We start from the raw sequence: 18,248 nt of genomic DNA on the forward strand, positions 1-18,248 counted from the left end.
GTGTTTATTTATTTATTTTTATGATTCATGTGTTTTTTCAACCGAACATGTGGTAATTGAAATATAGAAGTGTTAATGTGTTAGTCCAGTTGTGACATAATCGTCATGAGCAAAACAAAAGAAAACAAATTATTTACTATGTTTTGTGAATAAATACATTATCATATAAATAATAAACATTACTATCTATAAATGAACAAGGAATATTTGGCAACAAGGCATTTGTCTTGGTTGGAGTTATAGCATATAATTGTAAAATTCAATTCTTTAATAAATTTTATACTGATAGAGAACTTCAAGAAAAAAAATAAGAAAAAGAAAAAGAAAAAGCGGCCAATAGCATTTAGCTTTAGCCGATTGACTGAAATGCGAAGTGCAGTGTCCAAATAAAAATAGATAAAAAAAGAAAAAATGAAAAACCCTTAGAATTTTCTGCTAGAAAGATTCCACACCACATACCCTAACTCTCTCAGTTTCACCAAGCATGGTGAATTCTCCTGCTGAAAATGACCCACTTCAACAACAACAGCCTTTAAGCAAGGGAGCCCAAGTCGAGGTCAGCAGTGACGAGGAAGGCTTTCGAGGGGCTTGGTACTTGGCCACTATCCTCGAAATGCCTCCCAAATCCACTTCCAAGAAACGAAAGAAGGCATTTGTTCGCTACAAGGCTTTACTCGCTGACGATGGTAAGTCCCCTTTGACTGAGCATGTTGACCCCGGTTATATTCGCCCTTTGCCGCCCAACGAGAAGGGGAATGCTCAGTCCGGGTTCGAAGTGAACGACGTCGTTGATGCGAGGTACAGAGATGGTTGGTGGACTGGCGTTGTGAGGAAGGTTTTGTCGAAGTCGAAATATAGGGTTTACTTTGATAATCCTCCTGATGTCATTGAGTTTGATAGGAAAGATTTAAGGGTTCATTGGGATTGGATCGATGGCAACTGGGTTCGTCCTGAAAAGCAGGTATGGGGTGAAGTGTTCATTCTTTTTAATTTTTCAGTTTTTTTTTATCTGGAAATTTGGGGGGGGGGGGTTTATTTTGGAGTTGAGAGCCTAACTTTTTTAGGAATAAATTTTTTTCCCGGTATTGAACTTGCGAATCTCGCTGCATGTAGCTTTTTACACTGAAAATTTGCTATTTAAGTCATGCTTTCATGATTGCTTCTAAAATTAGGGCCTTTCTAGTGCTCAATTAATTGGTGTAAATAATGATCTCGATCGATATGTTTTACCTTTAGTGCTTTCTTTGTTTAAGTTCTGCTAATTTTCATTGCATTTTGGCCTGGGAGTCATGTAAATTTAGTTTTATATGTTCGAAACTTTCATCTGTGGAAACCTGATTGACTTTTGTTATGGTATCGTGTGAGTGATTTTATTTTATGTGTTTTAAAGCAATCAACAGGCTCCGTTTTTAGCTCTGGGACAGCAGTGGAGGTAAATGTTGATGATGAAAACCTACGTGATGTTTGGTTCCCTGCAATAGTCGTAAAAGAAAATGAGGATAAGACTTTCCTGGTGAAGTATCAGAACTCTAAGAATGATGATGAGTCTGGGACTGCAAAAGTTGTTGTAGATTCCCTCCATATCAGACCCACTCCTCCTCGATATGCAGATAGGAATTATGAATTGCTGGAAAGAGTGGATACAACATATAATTTTGGTTGGCGCACTGGAGTAATTACCAAAGTTCTTACTGGAAGAAGGTACAATGTCTTCTTTAAGCATGGAAATGAGGACAAGGAACTCTCTCACTCTGATATAAGGCCTAATGTTGAATGGACAGATGGAAAATGGATTAGTAAATCCAAGGTATCTCTCCTATTTTTTCTTTTTGGGATATAAATTTCTTTTGTTACCCCATTATTTTCCCACTTTAAAATTTAATGAGCTGTTAATGTTGTGTTTGTGGTACTGAACATGGGTCTAGTGCATACCTTTTAATTATCTTAAAAGGAGAAGGAAATAAACATCTGAAATAATGATTTTTGGCTTTATCTAAGTTGATTTCTGTACATAACAGTGATGGCCTTCTGTATTCCAGTTTTAAAAATGCTTTTTTTTTTATATCTTATTTTCCCGTCTACACATATTTCAACTTTTTCTAGACAAATGTTGAACTAGTTTTTGTATAAGTTTCACTGTTTTTTAGAATCTGGTCAGATTCTACATGTAACTAGTTTGTGTGTTGAATGCCTTAAATGTTTGTACTACTTCTGGCATTGCCTACAATTCCTTTAGTGGTTTGCATTTTTTTTTTTGTGATTATTTCAGAAATTTAGTCGCATGCAAGTGTAAATATCATTTGTTTTTAGGTAAAAGAGTACTTAAGCATTGAGCTTTTGTTTCAGGAAGTCATAATTGCTTCTGATGACCAAGAGCTGATAGGGGATGCTCTCTGTGGTACCCGGAACACCAAGGTGGCTGGAGAACTTGAAAGTTCCTTGTCCACAAAAGAAAACACTGAAGATAAGATTCCTTTGAAAAAGATGAAAAGGAATGCTACAGAGCAGCCAACTCCCACTGATGAAAACAGTACTTTGCACTCAGGCAAGAAGAAGGTCAAACTGGAAACATCAAATGGCAACACTTCTAATTCACGGTCTTCAAAAAAGCTAACTGAAGGAAATGCAGTGGTAACACCGATATCAGTCACTGGCGATCAGTTAAAAGATATGCCTAGTGAAACATTGTGTAAAGAAGGGAATCCGAGGACTGGTGGTAAAGCTATTAAATTCCCAAAGAAAACTGTGATTGCTGATCAGCCTTGTGCTAAGAGTGAGAGCCCATTAACAGAAGCAGCAACTGTGAGTTAGATTTATTGTTTTAGAGTTCCATTGTTCATACTAGCAACATCAGATCATTTTCATTTCGTTCTTTGTTTTCTTTTTCACATGTTAATACATTCCTATTTGATGACGAGAAATGTATAAATATCACTTTAAAATACTGTGTACTTTACCACTCTTTGGTGCCTGCATTGCATGCCTGAGTTGCCTTTCCTTGAAGCACTCAGCTTCTAAAACTTCACCATGTTAAGAGTATGTCTTGGTCTAAAATATGCTAGAAAGTCATGTGTGCCTTCAAGCATAACCTTGGCACAAAGAAGTGAAAACTAGCTTGCTGCTTTAGAATCATAATAACTACAAACATGTCTTGTCTACGTGAGTATCATAAAAAAATTGGCCTGCTTGACATAGTTGTCACTGCTCAATGGGTTGTTTCAAGGGTTGAGCAACCTTGTTTTCCAACCGGGATATTCAATGTGCCCACTTGCTTTGCAGCAAACTGCTTCAAATGACCGCCTTTTCTGTCAACATCACCGTTCTAACTGGGTAATGATCATTGATTATTGTCACTTTGGATTTGTTGGCTCCATCAGCCAATATTCCTGATCAGCACTGTCGCTACTACCTTCATTTGATCTACATTTCCCCTTACTAATGCAGACGACTAAGAGGCAGAAAGTTGGTTCAGCTGATGGTAAAGTAGACAACCTTGCGAAGAGGAATGTAAAAGCTAGAAAGTCACCAAGTAATGGCCCACAGGTTTTGACAGCAGGTAAATTTAGTGTTCAATACATGTTTGCCAGTTTGATAAATTGTTTAAAGATAATGTGTATGTATTATATATTTTCAGGCAAGGAAGGAACTACAAGGGTTGCTGGAGAAATTAATGAAGGGGATATTAAAACAAAAGAAGTTGAAATGCCCATCATCTTAGGATTAGCAGCAAAGTTCTCAAAGACTTTACAGGCGGAAAATTCCTGTCAGATCCCTAGTGAGGAACCTGGGAAGCTAATGGGGGATCAAAAGAACAATTTAAATGATTCAGTCAGAAATGAAAATATGGTAAGCAAAAAATTCATTTTAGTCTTTGGCTCATGGAAAACTACTAATATAAACTTTTAAATTCAAAATGGCTCAAATTCTTAAATGGGAACAAGTTTGTTATTAAACTGTTGGAAGTACTTGATAACTGATCTATATTTCCTTGTCATGATCATAGGTAAAAGAGTATATCTAATGTTGTTGTTTTACATATAATGCCTTTTCTTTTTGGCCAGTATATAAAGTCTAATTAAGTGGTTAACTTTTTGGGTGTTGTCTGCTCATTTTATTAAAATAGAAAATTTTCTTGAGCCTGCTCCCTGGCCTGTTTTTATCTTAATATGTTATCAAACATGGAATCTGCCTCCGCTTTATTAATTTGATTTCCTGCATATATATATTCCTCTGGTAGTAATATTAACTGTTTCTCTAACTGATATAGGAAATTATGGAAAATAATGTTGGAGAAAGCGATCCGAAAAAAAAGAGGGGAAGACCACGTAAAGCCGTAGTTACAAGTCCGAAGGCCTTTCATGCTGGTATATAAAACTTAAGCTTCAGCTTTTTGATGTATATAGGCAAATCTGTGTCAATGCAAACTTAATATTACGATTGGTAGGTAAGGAGCAAAATGGGGCTGGAGGTATTACTGATGAAAAAGTTTTAAAAGATTGTACGAGTGATGAAGCTGGTTTGTCAAAACATAAAGGTGTGGAACTGTCAGGTACATGGGGGGTCTCAGTTCTTGGTTTGTCATTGTTAGTAATATGCCTCAAGGACAGTATAAAACTGCTATACGAGGCTCTCTTGGAAGCATTGAGTTAGGCACTTCCAATGTCTTTACCCAAGTTTAGCAGTTATCATTTTCTTAAATGAATTTTCCAAGTGGTATGCTAATTGATAGTAGAATAGTAGGTGTAATGGGAGCAGTTTCCAGGAAAATTGATTTGGGTACGGGTGCATATGAAAGAAGGTGATATTTTTGTTCTACGTGTGCTGGGGAGGGGAGGGTGATGTTGAGAAGAAAGGTCATGCATGTACCAACAGCTTTTTCCTCTCGTTTCTTATGCTGTCTTTTACCTGATGTAGATGTAATTAAGTTGACTATCTGTTAATTTTTTGTTGTTTTACTCGCCTTATAGTTTGTGAATTAACCATCCTATTTGTTAAGTGTATAACCTCTGAAGATTTTACAGGAAGGATAAATGACGACCAAAAAACAAAAGAGGTTCACTTGGCGACTGCTGGGATTTCTGACATGAATGAGGACGATCAACCTCTATCAACTTGGATAGGGGGAATCCACTCCTCAGGTGACGAAGAATCAAGTAAGCAGCTTCATTAGATTTATAAAACTTGTTTCGTTTGTTGTTAATCTCTCTCTGTCTGGGTACATAAATGTAGATCATCACTCGGCTTTTATATTTACAACATTTTGGGGATCTTTTTCCTTCTAGGGCTCTCCTCTGGTAGGCTCGTCAATGGATGGAATGAGGAAAAAGGATTGGTTGATGTTCCTATTGAATCTCATGCAATTGATGCTACTGGTAGAAGCCCATTGGATAGTGATCAGAGTTTGCCTTTTGTGAAGAAATCACCTATATGGCGAACAATTGAATCTTTGGATGTCTTCCAAATTGTGCCCCAAAAACCACATTTTCAACCTTTGGCTGAAAGCAGAGAGGAGTTTCGTGAGGGATCGGCAATTGGGATCATGGTGACCTTTGCCAGTTTGTTCGATAAGATATCCATGTTGCATTTTGATGACCCTCGAAACACATTTGACAGCATTTCAGAAGGTCTTGATGACTTGGAAAAGCACGGATTTGATGTTAGTCTGCTTAGGCGCCGTGTGAATAAACTACTTTCAATCAAAGAAGGGCATAGTCAGCATCTAGGGGAGAAAGAAAATGCAGAAAGGGAGATAATGGAAAATACAAAGGGCATAACTAAATTCGATGAAGAGATGGAAGAGATTGAAAAGAAGATTGCTCAATTACAAGAACAACATTCTTCCATAAAGTCGGAGAAGGAGACCAAGAGTCTTAAGGTTGGTAGTTTGAAGTTGCATGCTGATGTTCTAAATAAGCTTATTCAGAATGCCCCTCATGAATTTAAGAAAATAGCTACTGCGTCGTGGAAGTTGCCATGATCACTCATTGGTTTCATGTTGGAATTGCTAATTATTGTTGTTAGATATGTGGATTCGATTGTAGTAGGGTTGGTTTTTAGGAGCAATTGTAGTGGTTAGGGTGAATCAGTAGAGGGTCCTTTTTGATTTATAGATATGCTGTTTCATGCACCTTTCTGTTCTTCAGTGTCTTGTATGTTATGTCTATTTTTGTTTTTGGAGTCAAAAACATGAACCTGCTGCTCTAGCCTAGACTAGAACTTTGTGAAAATGTGCAATACTAACTTTTTTAGGTCCCTCATCATCGATGCCCTTTTAATTGTTATATTTAAATTTTGGCATATTGCACTTACAGATTACTGATTTGGATGTTTTTGAGTAATTATTATTTAAGCTAAAGAAAAAGACAGAAATTAATTAAAAAACAAAACATAAAGAAGTCATATTTGTTTAATGATAGTTGATTGCACCATTTTATCTTATTACGTCTGAATTTAACATTTATTAGCATTTATTTCTTTCTTTCTTTAAATTAATTTTCCTAATGTTTAAAAAGGAAAGGGAGATACATTAGTATTGATGCTAATATAGGAAAGCCAAAAGTATACATTTTATACAACATTTAATTTAGGAAATTCTATTAAACATTTTTATGTTTTTCCTCAACAAATACATAGTTCATCCATTCGAGCTAGGTTGCCACCGCGAAACTAAAATTCATATACTTTCTTTTATGATTTAATTTTGAAATTTAATAATTTTTATATCTCTTGAAATTAAAATCTTTACATTTTTTGAAGCCAACAATTCTCGGATTTTTTTAAAAAACAATTTATTTCGTTTTTTACATATACAAAACTTTTAGAATTTTTAAAGAAATAGCTAAATCAAATGAAATAATCGAGCTAAAGTGTCCATGGATTTTAGCGAATTTTTAAATTAGATTGGCAAAATAAGTTAGAGAAATGCAGGTGTTTATGATTGAAGAGAATGCGGTTACGATCAACGCACTGTATAAGAACAAATATAACTGAAGAGATGGAGGAAAAACAAGGTTGATGGAGCACTTTCTTTACATAAGGAAACCAACAACCTTTAAAGCTTGCGAAGAAAGGAATCAACTTGAGTGTGAAAGACGCCTTAGGAGACTCATGCATAACCCTTTCAGGCAAACTCTTAAAGAAGGTTTGCCTTGGCTTCAGCTTCTCATATCTCAACAACCGTGTCGCGGATTGGATAGTGACGCATCTCTCTCAGACTATACTGATGTTTCTATAGATGTTAGATCGTTGAGTTTTTTTTTTTTTTTTTTCCATGATAGCAAACCTAAATTTCTCAAGTTCCTTTTAGTTTTATTATGTAATGCCTTAATTTCAAAGTTGTTTGAATGCTAAGGGATGGTAATACTAGTTATTGATATTTTTCTAATGACCTATCATCTTTCTTATTCTAATAATCATAATTATGAATGATTATATTGAAGGTTGATCCAGTACTAATTATATTTTTCCTAGGAAATTACATATAATAGTATAAATGTACAATTACATTACTACCTCTCATGTATTAGATCTTCCTTCTTTATTTAAATTCATGTTTAGAATTTCGTTATATATGACTACATATTGTAATTTTTTTTTTCTTATTGCGCTCTAAACTATACATGCAACCATAAGCCTAGACAGGTTTGAAAGCAATTCATGTGTATGTTTTGTATCCAGTTTAGTTACATGCCATATTCCATCATTATCTAATACTCATTACCCTAGCAGTACATCCACTTCTCTTGTTGCTGCTACTACTACAACCCACTTTTCCACCTTTATCACATGTCAATAAAGCATACTTGTTTCTGCACACTGATCGCCTCACCACACTAAAATCCTTCAGCTTCGCGTGCTCTTGATAAAACTCAAAAAATGCTTTAATGCTATTGAATCACATCCCTGACACCTACCCTGATTCTAAGGCCATACCAGGATCTTCACGATGGACTTCTTCATTTACAAACTGATCATCAACGTCATCCCCGATCCCTTCACCTTTCGCGTTTGAATCGTTGTTAGCACCAATAGATGAATGGTCACTTCCTCCTCCTTCAAACAAACTATCATTATTAGATATTCCAAACAAATCGTTCAAGGTCTGCGTGGCATCGTTTGAACTTCCGCTCTGCGATCCTTCTTCGCCGATATATAGTATCATTTTGATTTTCCATTTTTTTTTTGAACAGTTTTTCCTTAAAACTAAATAACAAAGACTTTGAGTATCAAAAATGAAGATTTCAAGTTGATAAAAAAATAACAAGTAAGAATCATTTCTTGGGAAACACTTCATTCCAGCCACCTTTTTTTTGCATTGGTAATAGTTCAACTTTGAAAGTATAAAAAGAAATAAATGACAATTGCCAGCATTTGGATTGGGTTAGTCGACTGTTAATAACATGTTTGGGAGGGAAACCTATTAATTGTAATTTGGAGGGAAGATAACGTTGGAAAGCAAATGGAGGGAACTTCATGCATGCAGATACAGCAAAAACAACCCAGGTTAAGACTATCATTTTAACGCTTTTGGACAAATTCTTGACGTAAAGCTAGGGAAACTACGGAAGAAGAGTGATGTCTTTCACCTTATGATTGTAACTGTTTGATTTTTAGTGGTGTTAAAAAAGATGATTTTGGAACTCTATTTTCATGAATTGGGTTCCGTAAATATTAAATATAAATATTTATAGAGTTGGTATAAAAGTATATTAAAGTTTGGTCCTTCAATTTTTTCAATTAATTGCTTAATTAGGGTACAAGGATTAAATTGTAAAAGTTTTATCACTATAGGTTTCTAATTGGCCAAAGATTTAGGGATTTAAATTGCAAATAGCCAAAGGTCCCAAACGACAATTAAACCAAATTATAATATATGTTAGTGGGAAATGATGGAAGAATCCACTTATATGTTAATTAATGAAGGATTAGGTTAATTAAGTATGATTCAATTAATTAAACTTAGTTAATTAAATTTCAATCTAACTATATAAGTTAAAAATAAGATAAATATTAGGATACGCTTGACATGCCAATAGGGTTTTGTGCACGCTTGTACGGGATTAGTTACAGATGTTACTGAGGTCCTGCATTTGTTGCGGACTCAAAGATACATGTGACACAAGTTTAGCTTGGACTGGTAACCTGATAGCGTTTTAAAGGTTTAGCTCGGACGGGTAAACTGACATATATATATATATATATATATATATATATTCAGCTTGGGAAAGCAATCAAATGTGTTGTTATGAAGCTTTAGCCTAGACTGGTAACTTGGCACGAATATACTTAGCTTGGACGAGCAACTGGTGTAACGGAGATACTTGTGTATCCGAGCTTGTTTACTAAGGTTCATCTGGTGAAACATATTACATGAATTGAGAAACTGAAATAAGACATAATGATCTTGATATTCACTTGTGAAATATTGACTTTGAAATTGAATAAGGTATTGAAGAAATGTTATGAGCATGTATGCAATAATTTCATTCCATGATTGAATAAGTTCGAGCTAGTTAATCAAAATGACACGAATTGGCATGAGATGTGAATTGTGGTATTATATGTATTATTTATAAGTTAAAACTCACATTATTGATGTGTGGTTTACCATGTCTAGTCAACTATACCAAGCTTAATAACTTATTGTGTTTAATTGAAAGATAAGGTAAATTTTTGTTTAATGCCTATGAACTTGACATAGGTGTTTAGTTAGTTTCGTGATCATCAAGGTAAATATATATTTTGGTACTTGAACTTGGCATCAAGGTTCAATTTGGTCCTTAAAGGCCTTTTTTTTTGTCCAATTAGGCACCTAAACTTGGCCTTAAGGTTCAATTTGATACCTAAACTTTTTTGGGTCCGATTAAGTACTTGAACTTGGCTTTTGGGTTGAAATTGGTATTTGAACTTGACTTCATTATTCAAATTGGTTCAAATAACTAAGAACTATTTTGGACCAAAAAGTGAAATTCAAGTACCAATTTGAACTAAGAAGCCAAGTTTAAGTACTTAATTGTACCAAAATAAACTTTAGATATCAAATTTAACATTAAAGCCAAATTCAAATAACTAATTAAAAAACTCCTCAAGTACCAATTTAAACTTTAAAACCAGATTTAAGTATCAAAATATATATTTACCCGAAAAAATAGTAACAGCAATTATTTTAGAGTTATGGTCCAAAGCAACAGTAAGCTATGTCTTATCATATTAAGGCCACACAAATATAATAGAAAAACCCGTTGCCAATGGGGGGTAGTTGGAAAGGGCCAAAATTGAATAACAAACTACAGTCCAAAACATCATATAAACTTTAGTGATGTGTACCATTGAGACACCTATAACATGCAAATGAAATTGTTATATATATCTCCGATGCCATAACTCTTTGTGGTGCCCCATTTGGAAAAATCATGACCAGGAAGCTCACACCATGCACAGTTTGCTTTACACTTTTAATTATATATATATATATTATAACTTGAAATAGTAAGCTCAATTGTTCAAATTAATGCCTTTTTTCCACATTATTTTTCTTGTTTCTGAAATTGTAAAAACTCCTTAAAAACCATATTTAAATGTATGGTGGATTTTACATATGCGCTAAAAGTAAAATTTAAATTTACATTCGATTCTTGATGTGATAATTAGTTTGATGAAAAACTTGATATTTTATGAATAATTTAAAATCAAGATGACAATTTAAAATTTAGAGAATTTAAATGATAATTTAAGGACATGGAATTAACCTTTATTATTTTTCACTTGTCTATAATTTCATTAATTATGAAAGATATATATGATACGGATATTATTCACTGATATGGCATATTGGGTAGACTCTATGCACATGGACATGTACCTTATCTTAGACTTAACACGTGTTTATGTGGCCGTTTGTGCAATTTCACGCACTTGACCTCATAGGGGATTAATGAGGAGAGAGTGAAGAAACTAGAAGCTGCAGAAGTTTTGGAAACTTTGCAATTATTTTATGATGATGCAGACAAGGTGGTTAAGATTTCATTAACATTAGCAGTAGAGGAAAGGGAAAGCTTGGTAAAATGCTTAAGGGAAAATGCTAATACTTTTTCCTCGTCGGTTACAGATATGCCAGGGGTGGATCCTCGAATAATTGTTCATAGATTGAATGTTCTTCCCAAGGCTAAGCCAATGAAACTTAAGGAAAGAAAGTTTGCATCGCAAGTTGTAGAGGTCGTAAGGTAGGAAGTGGGAAAATTGTTGTCAGTTGGATTTATTAGAGAGGTTGCATACCCTGGCTGGGTTTCAAATGTGGTGATGGTGAAGAAGGCTAATGGTAAGTGAAGAATGTGTATCGACTTCACCAACCTTAATAAAGCTTGCCCAAAGGACAATTTTCCCTTGTCTTCAATTGATAGGTTGGTTGATGCATCCTCTTGGCATAGCTTCATGAGTTTTATGGATGCTTTCTCTAGGTATAATCAGATATCTATGGCCCTGGGGATCAAGATAAGATGGCTTTTGTTACAAAAGAAATGTTATTTTGTTACTGTGCCATACCTTTTGGTTTGAAGAATACCAGTGCAACTTATCAAAAGCTGTGACCAAAATTTTTAGAGATCAAATTGCACATAACAATGAGGTTTATGTTGACGACATGTTTGTAAAGGGTTCTACTCTTGATAAGTGATCTGCCACTAATCAATGTGACAAATTAGGCTTTTTCAACACACTTAATGAGCTTTTTCTCGAGCAAAATAAAGTTTTTAGCTTAGTTTTTCACTATTTTCGTATTTTTATATTTTTTGGGTAATAAGTGAAAATCTCTCATTTTTGTTTTTTTTTTTACCCAAATTGGCCGATAATACCATTGGGAGGTCTAACGTGTGTTTGAGTGATGTAGGGATGTGTTGTAGGTTGAAAACGAGTGAGAATGACATCTAGGGCAAGGGTATCGCAATATCCAACCCCTAGAATCACTACAGCAAAACAGGTTTTTAGCGGCGTTTGGATAAAAAACGCCGCTATAAATTGAGCATTAGCGGTGCTTTTTGAAAAATGATGCTATAGATAGAGCATTAGCAACGCTTTTTGAAAACGCCGCTATAGATCGAGATTAGCGGCACTTTTTAAAAAACACCACTATAGGTCGACCATAGAGCTGATCATGGGTCAAGTGCCAAATGGGAGGGTTTGGGTAAAAATATAGGCCCAAAAATGGGCTTGGGAAAAAACGAGGCTGTTTAGAAAACGGGCAGCCTCAGTAAGAGTTTTTGGCTAGAGCATTTTACCGCCCGAATTATATATTAATATATATTTTTATTTTATTTTTAATTATTTTAAAATTTTAATATAACTATTTTTATTATATTATTAATTTGTGTATTGTTTTAAGAATTGTTTTAGTATTATTTTTATTTGTTTTAATATTTGTTTTATGTTTTAAATATATTTGATTTATTATATTTTTAAATTTTTTATTTAATGAAATAAAAAAATTAATATGGGCTGTAGCCGCCGAGCTCAAGCTTCAGTAATTTTATTTAGTAGGGCTTGGGCAAAATTTTAGGCCCATATTTGGTAGGCCGTCCGCCTAGTAGACGACCTAAAATTTGTATGGGCCCGGCCGCCTTACTCATGATCACCTCTAGTCGACCATTAGCGGCGCTTTTTGAAAAATACCGTTGAAAACGCCACTATAGATCGAGTATTAGCGACGCTTTTTAAAAACGCAAAAAATTCAATAAGACATCTTCATGTTGAGCCTTAGTGGCATTAGCGACTCTTTTTGAAAAGTGTCGCAAAAAACATTTTATCTGTCATTTTATTATTTAACTAGTTTATTTATATTAATTAAAATACAATTTATTTTTAATTGAATATTTAAATTCTTGAGAAAAAATAATGACATGTAGAAAAAATTTGAAAGTAAAAACATAGAAAAATATTTGTTAAAAATGAAAAAAATTAAAATACTATAATTTAAAATAATTTTAAAGTTTTTTGGGTATATGACTGATTTTTTAATTTATATATTAAATCATTTCTTATATAATCGTAAAAGAGATAGTACTAATTTTAAAATATTGAATTAATTATCATTATAGTTTAGGGTTTATGGTTTAAGGTTTAAGATTTAAAAGTTACTATTTTAAGGTTTATGGATTATAGGTTTAGGGATTATGGTTTATGGTTTATGGTTTAATGGTTGGTGTTTGAGGTTTAGGTGTTAAGGGTTAAAGGTTAGTGGTTTAGGGTTTATGGGTTATGTTTTATGATTTAGGATTTAGGGATAAGGGTTAAGGGTTTAGATTATTTAGTGTTTTTAGTTTATATATTAAATAATTTTTATATAATTGTAAAAAGATAATATTAATTTTACTATATTAAAATTATGATTATAGTTTAAATTATTTAAGAGATAATAGATAAACTTTATATGTATTAAATGGTTTAGGATTTAAGGTTTACTTGAGATTTGTTAAATGATGAAATTTTATACAATCAATTAATACTTTTATATTTAAAATATTTAATCTAAACTATTTGATATATTAAAATATTAGATTTAAAAAATATTGAAAATAAATAAAAAAAAATGATTGTTATGGATAGGTACCTATCTATTTTGGATAGAACCAAATTATAACAATTTTTTTCATTTTTGTTTTTGTTATTTTTTCATATTTTGAAATTTTTGTTTTCTTACATAAAAATATTATATAAAATTACAAATTTTATCTAATTCTTTTAAATATTACTTAAATTTTAAAAATTATTTATTTAAAATTGATATGTAAGATATAAAAATTTAATATAAAAATTGTAAAAAAGTTAAGCATTAACGGCGTTTATAAGAAAAACGCCGCTAAAGATGTTTTAAGTGGGTTTTTAGGGGCATTAGCGACTTTTTGTTAATAACGCCGCAAAAGATCTAGTTTTAGTGGTGCTAGGAAGAAAACGCCGCAAACGGTCATTTTGTTTTAAGCAAAACTATGTCGTTTTGCTCTACTCAATTTTATCCCAGCCATATACCCGAAATAGCTCATTTTTTTCCCCTAAAAAATTTCCCCAAAAACCTAAAATTTCCCCAAATCGCTAATTTTTTTTCCAAATCAAAATCGCAACCCAACTGTCGCAGCCAATCGGTAGAGTTGCTTGACCCGACGGAAGGGATTTGTCGCAAGCCCTCGGCGGTTGATATTATTTACAACATCTCTTTGCAGATTGTACGTGCTTGTGAGTTTGTAAGGAGAGAGGTTGTAGAGAGATAGAGAGGAAGTCTTCGCAAGGAGAGAGCTTTGACTCTCCTTCTTCTCTCTCCCTCTTTCTCATTGTTTCTTTTTATATCATTTCATTTCTTACACATTGAATCACATTTCAGCTGAAAACTTACAAAACCCTTTTCATTTGTCTCAACATTCTTTAACATTTTTCATTACCACGAGATTCTGGTTTTTTTTTTTTGAAGGTGAATTAGTTAAATTTCCTCTTTTTATTTTAAAACAAATTTCTTCTCTTTGTTTAATATGGTTCATTTTTTAGGCAGATTATCTTTTTCTCCGCCTCTCTTGTTGAGAGGGTTGTTTGTAGAGATTTTCTTTTTGGTTCTCTTTGTGAAATACTTTCAACTTCAAATCTTCCAACTTTCTTGGAAGTGCCTCTCCTTTTTCTTTTCTTTCTATTTTTGGTGTCTTTAATTTGTATTTTTGCCCAAAACAGAGACAAATATTTAAAGTTGTTTAATGTTATGGATTTGCGAGTTTAATTTTGGCTTATTGATGTATGGTTACCTCATCAGTTTTATATATTTATATGTTTTGCTTATGGGGATGAAGTTCCAGGAAACTTGGACCAGAGCAAGTTGTTGGCTGTTGAACATTGTGTTTTGATTCATGGGAAATTGTTGTGCTATCACTGGTCCTCTAGTAGATACTAATAGTAATAAAAAAAAAGGGAAAAAGAACAAAGCTATTCCATATTCTGCAAATGAATATGGTGTCACCCATGGATCTACAACATCTATTCTTAACTTTGTTTTTTAAATATATTGTTGTTTGTCTTTTTTGGTGTGTGTTGTCTGTGTAGCTGTAGGATAAATGGTAATCATAGTTCACAGATGACTTTGATCCAAGCAAGCACTGATAACTTCTACTTTTGTATTTAGATTGATAATTGAGTTTGCTCTTGTTTAAATTGTTTGTTTTCTTTATCTCTGACTGTAGTCTTGTTAATTTTGTTCCTTTTAAATTTGACATTTTTCCTTGTTATAAGAAAGAAAAAGAAATATGACCTTTTAATGGACATGTGCATGTTCGTGATGTGTTTGTTTGCAGGCTTACATGCATCTGTTTGCATGTTTATATTCATATCTTTGCTACTATGTCATCATACTCATGTTTCAAATGGCATTTAGTCAACATAATCAATTACCAGTATCTTACTTGTTGTAAAATAATTAGTTTAATGTTGTCGCAAATTAAAAACAAAAACTATTTAGGTTTTGATAACTTCAATGAATCAATATCTCTTGGTTTGGTTAAGTTTTCATTATATTCATTTGATTTTAATTATAATTTTTGTAATTTTACCTTTTTATTAAATATTTTATAATAAAAATCTTATATAACTTTTTAAAATTTTTTAATAAACTGCTTACTACCTTCAATTTCTAAAGTAAAATGTTTGAAGTATATTTTATAATTTTTAATGAAGCAATTTTAGGCTCTAATTAACCTGCTAGTGCATCACTAATGAAGGTATCTCAACTTTGATTAATTACTTGTTTTATATGTTATCAAGATACTGATGAAATGATATTGGTTTTCAAATTTCAACATCCTAATAACATGGTTTTACCCAAATTTTTTCTAGTTTATCAGGTTTAGGTAAGATCAAAACAGAGACTCTATTGTACTCACCTGCAAGATCTCTCGTTTTCCCTATTCACTCACTAGATACTTGTCCTAATAATAGTTAATTTTAGTTTCCTAGAACATTTGGGTGCTGTAATTGACTTGAGTAGTTTTTCTACACGTTTGGGTGCTGCAGTAGGCTATTGGGATACATTTTTAATTCATGTTTTGCCAGTGTACTTGGTCATTACAGTATGCCATTGGAGCATACATGTATGGATACATTCAAACTTTATTTATGCATGTAGTGCTTGTCTGTATCTAGACATATGTATACAAATATCTATGCATATAAAAAAATAAATCCATGATAGATTTAACTCCCAATTGAATGAAATACTGATTATAATAAGCATGAAACCAACTCCTATTGTGGACAGCTTCAAGACAAAATGAGAGCATGATTAACATTTTAAGTATAAACCGGCATTAAGTATATATCTTCCCTAAAATAGCATTAATGCCTATTTATCCTTAAAAATACCATTGTCTCGGCCCCTTTCATTTGATATGTAGCATGGATGAGTTTTACATTCATGAAGTTTTCTACGATAATCCTTTTTTTTTTCTTAGGAACTACTTATTTGTTACCTTTCTTGTTGACTTGCAAGGCTGATATTGTCATAGACAATTTTCATTCATCAATATATATGTTTAGAGTATGCATCAAGATGTATAATTGTCTGAATTAAAATTGCAGTATTCAGCAACAAATTTGTTAATAATTTCAATGTTTAGATTCACGGGATTGACTGTTTACGTTTCTTAAACAGGTACATTCAGCTATTCAGCGAGAACTTCCAGTTGTGATAGCAAAAGCTCGAAAGCTTATAACTTTGAGCAAATTCAGGTAATTTTGAAAAACAGTACCCTCTTTTAATACATTCTTTAATTTAGAGTTAAGATTATGATATCGAAAGCAATTGCAATTGTTATGGCCCCAACTAACACGTCCAAGTAGATTCGCATTTTTCTCCCAATGACCATGGTTTTGAACTGATGAAATTTTACCAACTTTATATTGGTGAATGCAAATCTATCATGGTTACACAATTGTTTGCTATTATTTGCACTACAAAGTACTTTTTTGTTAGTAATCCGGTACTAGTGTTTCAAACGTTTCTTGGTCTTTGTCACATAAAATGCTAGTGTGAGGATCTCGGCATTTTGAACAGATCTTTGGTGAGCTTTTCTTGGTCTTTGTCATATAAAATGCTCAATCCTTGGTGGTTTAATCTTGCTGTTTTAGGTTGGAAGAACTGTATGAAAGAAATCAGTTAAATTGCTGCTGTTAATGATGTCTGGAAGTGAGTAAATTGATGTTTGAAATATCTTTGTATGGTGGATTGAATGCTACTATATATTGTTTCTCATTACCGAATTAATGCTGAAACTAAGCTAATTAAATGGTGGATAATTTGCTGTCGATTATGATGGAAATGACTATAAAATGTTTAAAATTCCTCTTATTTAATTGATGGTTGCTGCTGTTTAAATGCTGTAAATTGAACTGTTTAAATGTTGTAACTTGAAGTGTTTTAAGTATTGCAAATTGAAGTGGTTAGTTGCTGGAATTTGAGATGTTTTATCGCTGTAATTGAGGTGTATAAATGTTGTTAATTGAGATGTTAAAGTGCAGCAAATTGAAGTGTTTAAATGCTATAAATTGAAGTGTTAAAGTGCTGCAAATTGGAGTGTTTGAATGTTGTAAATTGAAGTGTTTAAATGTTGTAAATTGAAGTGTTTAAGTACTGCAAATTGAAGTGTTTAGTTGCTGGAAATTGAGATGTTTTATCACTGTAATTGAGGAGTATAAATGTTGTTAATTGAGATGTTAAAGTGCTGCAAATTGAAGTGTTGAAGTGCTGCAAATTGAAGTGTTTAAATGTTGTAAATTGAAGTTTTCAAGTACTGCAAATTGAATTGTTTAGTTGCTGAAATTTAGTTTATCTGCCATGTGATGATTGTGTTTTAAAATTTTACTTGTTTTAGTTCCTTACATTCTCACAGGATTCACATTCAAAGAACAAGAAACATCACAGCAACTCATTGGGATCGAGTAGTCAGAATTCAGAATCAAGCGACACACAAGAGCTATATTTGGAGCTTAGACTGTCACTGTAATCAGTAAATTTTTTTTGCCACTTTAAATGCATGCTCATGGAACTGCATTTTATGCTTTCCTAGAATTGTAAGTTCAAATAAGGTGTTGGTCTTGTAATTCATACATACAACTTCAGCAAGTTGATATAAACTAGTTTGAATTTTTTTTTTTAAATTTCAAAGGAATCTTATGTAATCAAAGGCAATTTGACTTGATCCATGAGATATAGTGAAAAACATTGATCTCCT

At 32.8% G+C, this 18,248-nt stretch overlaps 2 protein-coding genes across 10 annotated transcripts; both read left to right on the forward strand.

The window, feature by feature from the left end:
* The first annotated feature begins 110 nt into the window (after window positions 1–110).
* Window positions 111–6,260, forward strand: LOC108460203 (DUF724 domain-containing protein 2-like). Of its 6 annotated transcripts, none has more exons than XM_017759608.2 (10): window positions 111–961; window positions 1,391–1,807; window positions 2,347–2,802; window positions 3,280–3,330; window positions 3,445–3,556; window positions 3,635–3,846; window positions 4,268–4,364; window positions 4,445–4,549; window positions 5,022–5,153; window positions 5,283–6,260. In XM_017759608.2, the coding sequence occupies exons 1-10, from the start codon at window positions 485–487 to the stop codon at window positions 5,975–5,977; spliced, it is 2,754 nt and encodes a 917-aa protein (XP_017615097.1). In that variant the 5' UTR covers window positions 111–484; the 3' UTR covers window positions 5,978–6,260. The 6 variants fall into 6 exon arrangements, with proteins under 6 accessions (XP_017615097.1, XP_017615098.1, XP_017615100.1 ...); XM_017759609.2 differs by having other exon boundaries at window positions 4,445–4,534; XM_017759611.2 differs by lacking the exon at window positions 4,445–4,549.
* Window positions 6,261–13,949: 7,689 nt separating this feature from the next.
* Window positions 13,950–18,174, forward strand: LOC108458093 (uncharacterized). Of its 4 annotated transcripts, none has more exons than XM_053031607.1 (3): window positions 13,950–14,220; window positions 16,670–16,746; window positions 17,889–18,174. In XM_053031607.1, exons 1-3 carry the CDS (start codon window positions 13,977–13,979, stop codon window positions 18,018–18,020), a joined length of 453 nt encoding a protein of 150 aa, XP_052887567.1. In that variant the 5' UTR covers window positions 13,950–13,976; the 3' UTR covers window positions 18,021–18,174. The 4 variants fall into 4 exon arrangements, with proteins under 4 accessions (XP_052887567.1, XP_052887569.1, XP_052887568.1 ...); XM_053031609.1 differs by having other exon boundaries at window positions 17,907–18,174; XM_053031608.1 differs by having other exon boundaries at window positions 13,950–14,210.
* The last annotated feature ends 74 nt before the right edge of the window (window positions 18,175–18,248 follow it).

The sequence above is a fragment of the Gossypium arboreum genome, chromosome 8 (assembly GCF_025698485.1).
Source record: "Gossypium arboreum isolate Shixiya-1 chromosome 8, ASM2569848v2, whole genome shotgun sequence".
Lineage (NCBI taxonomy): Eukaryota > Viridiplantae > Streptophyta > Magnoliopsida > Malvales > Malvaceae > Gossypium > Gossypium arboreum.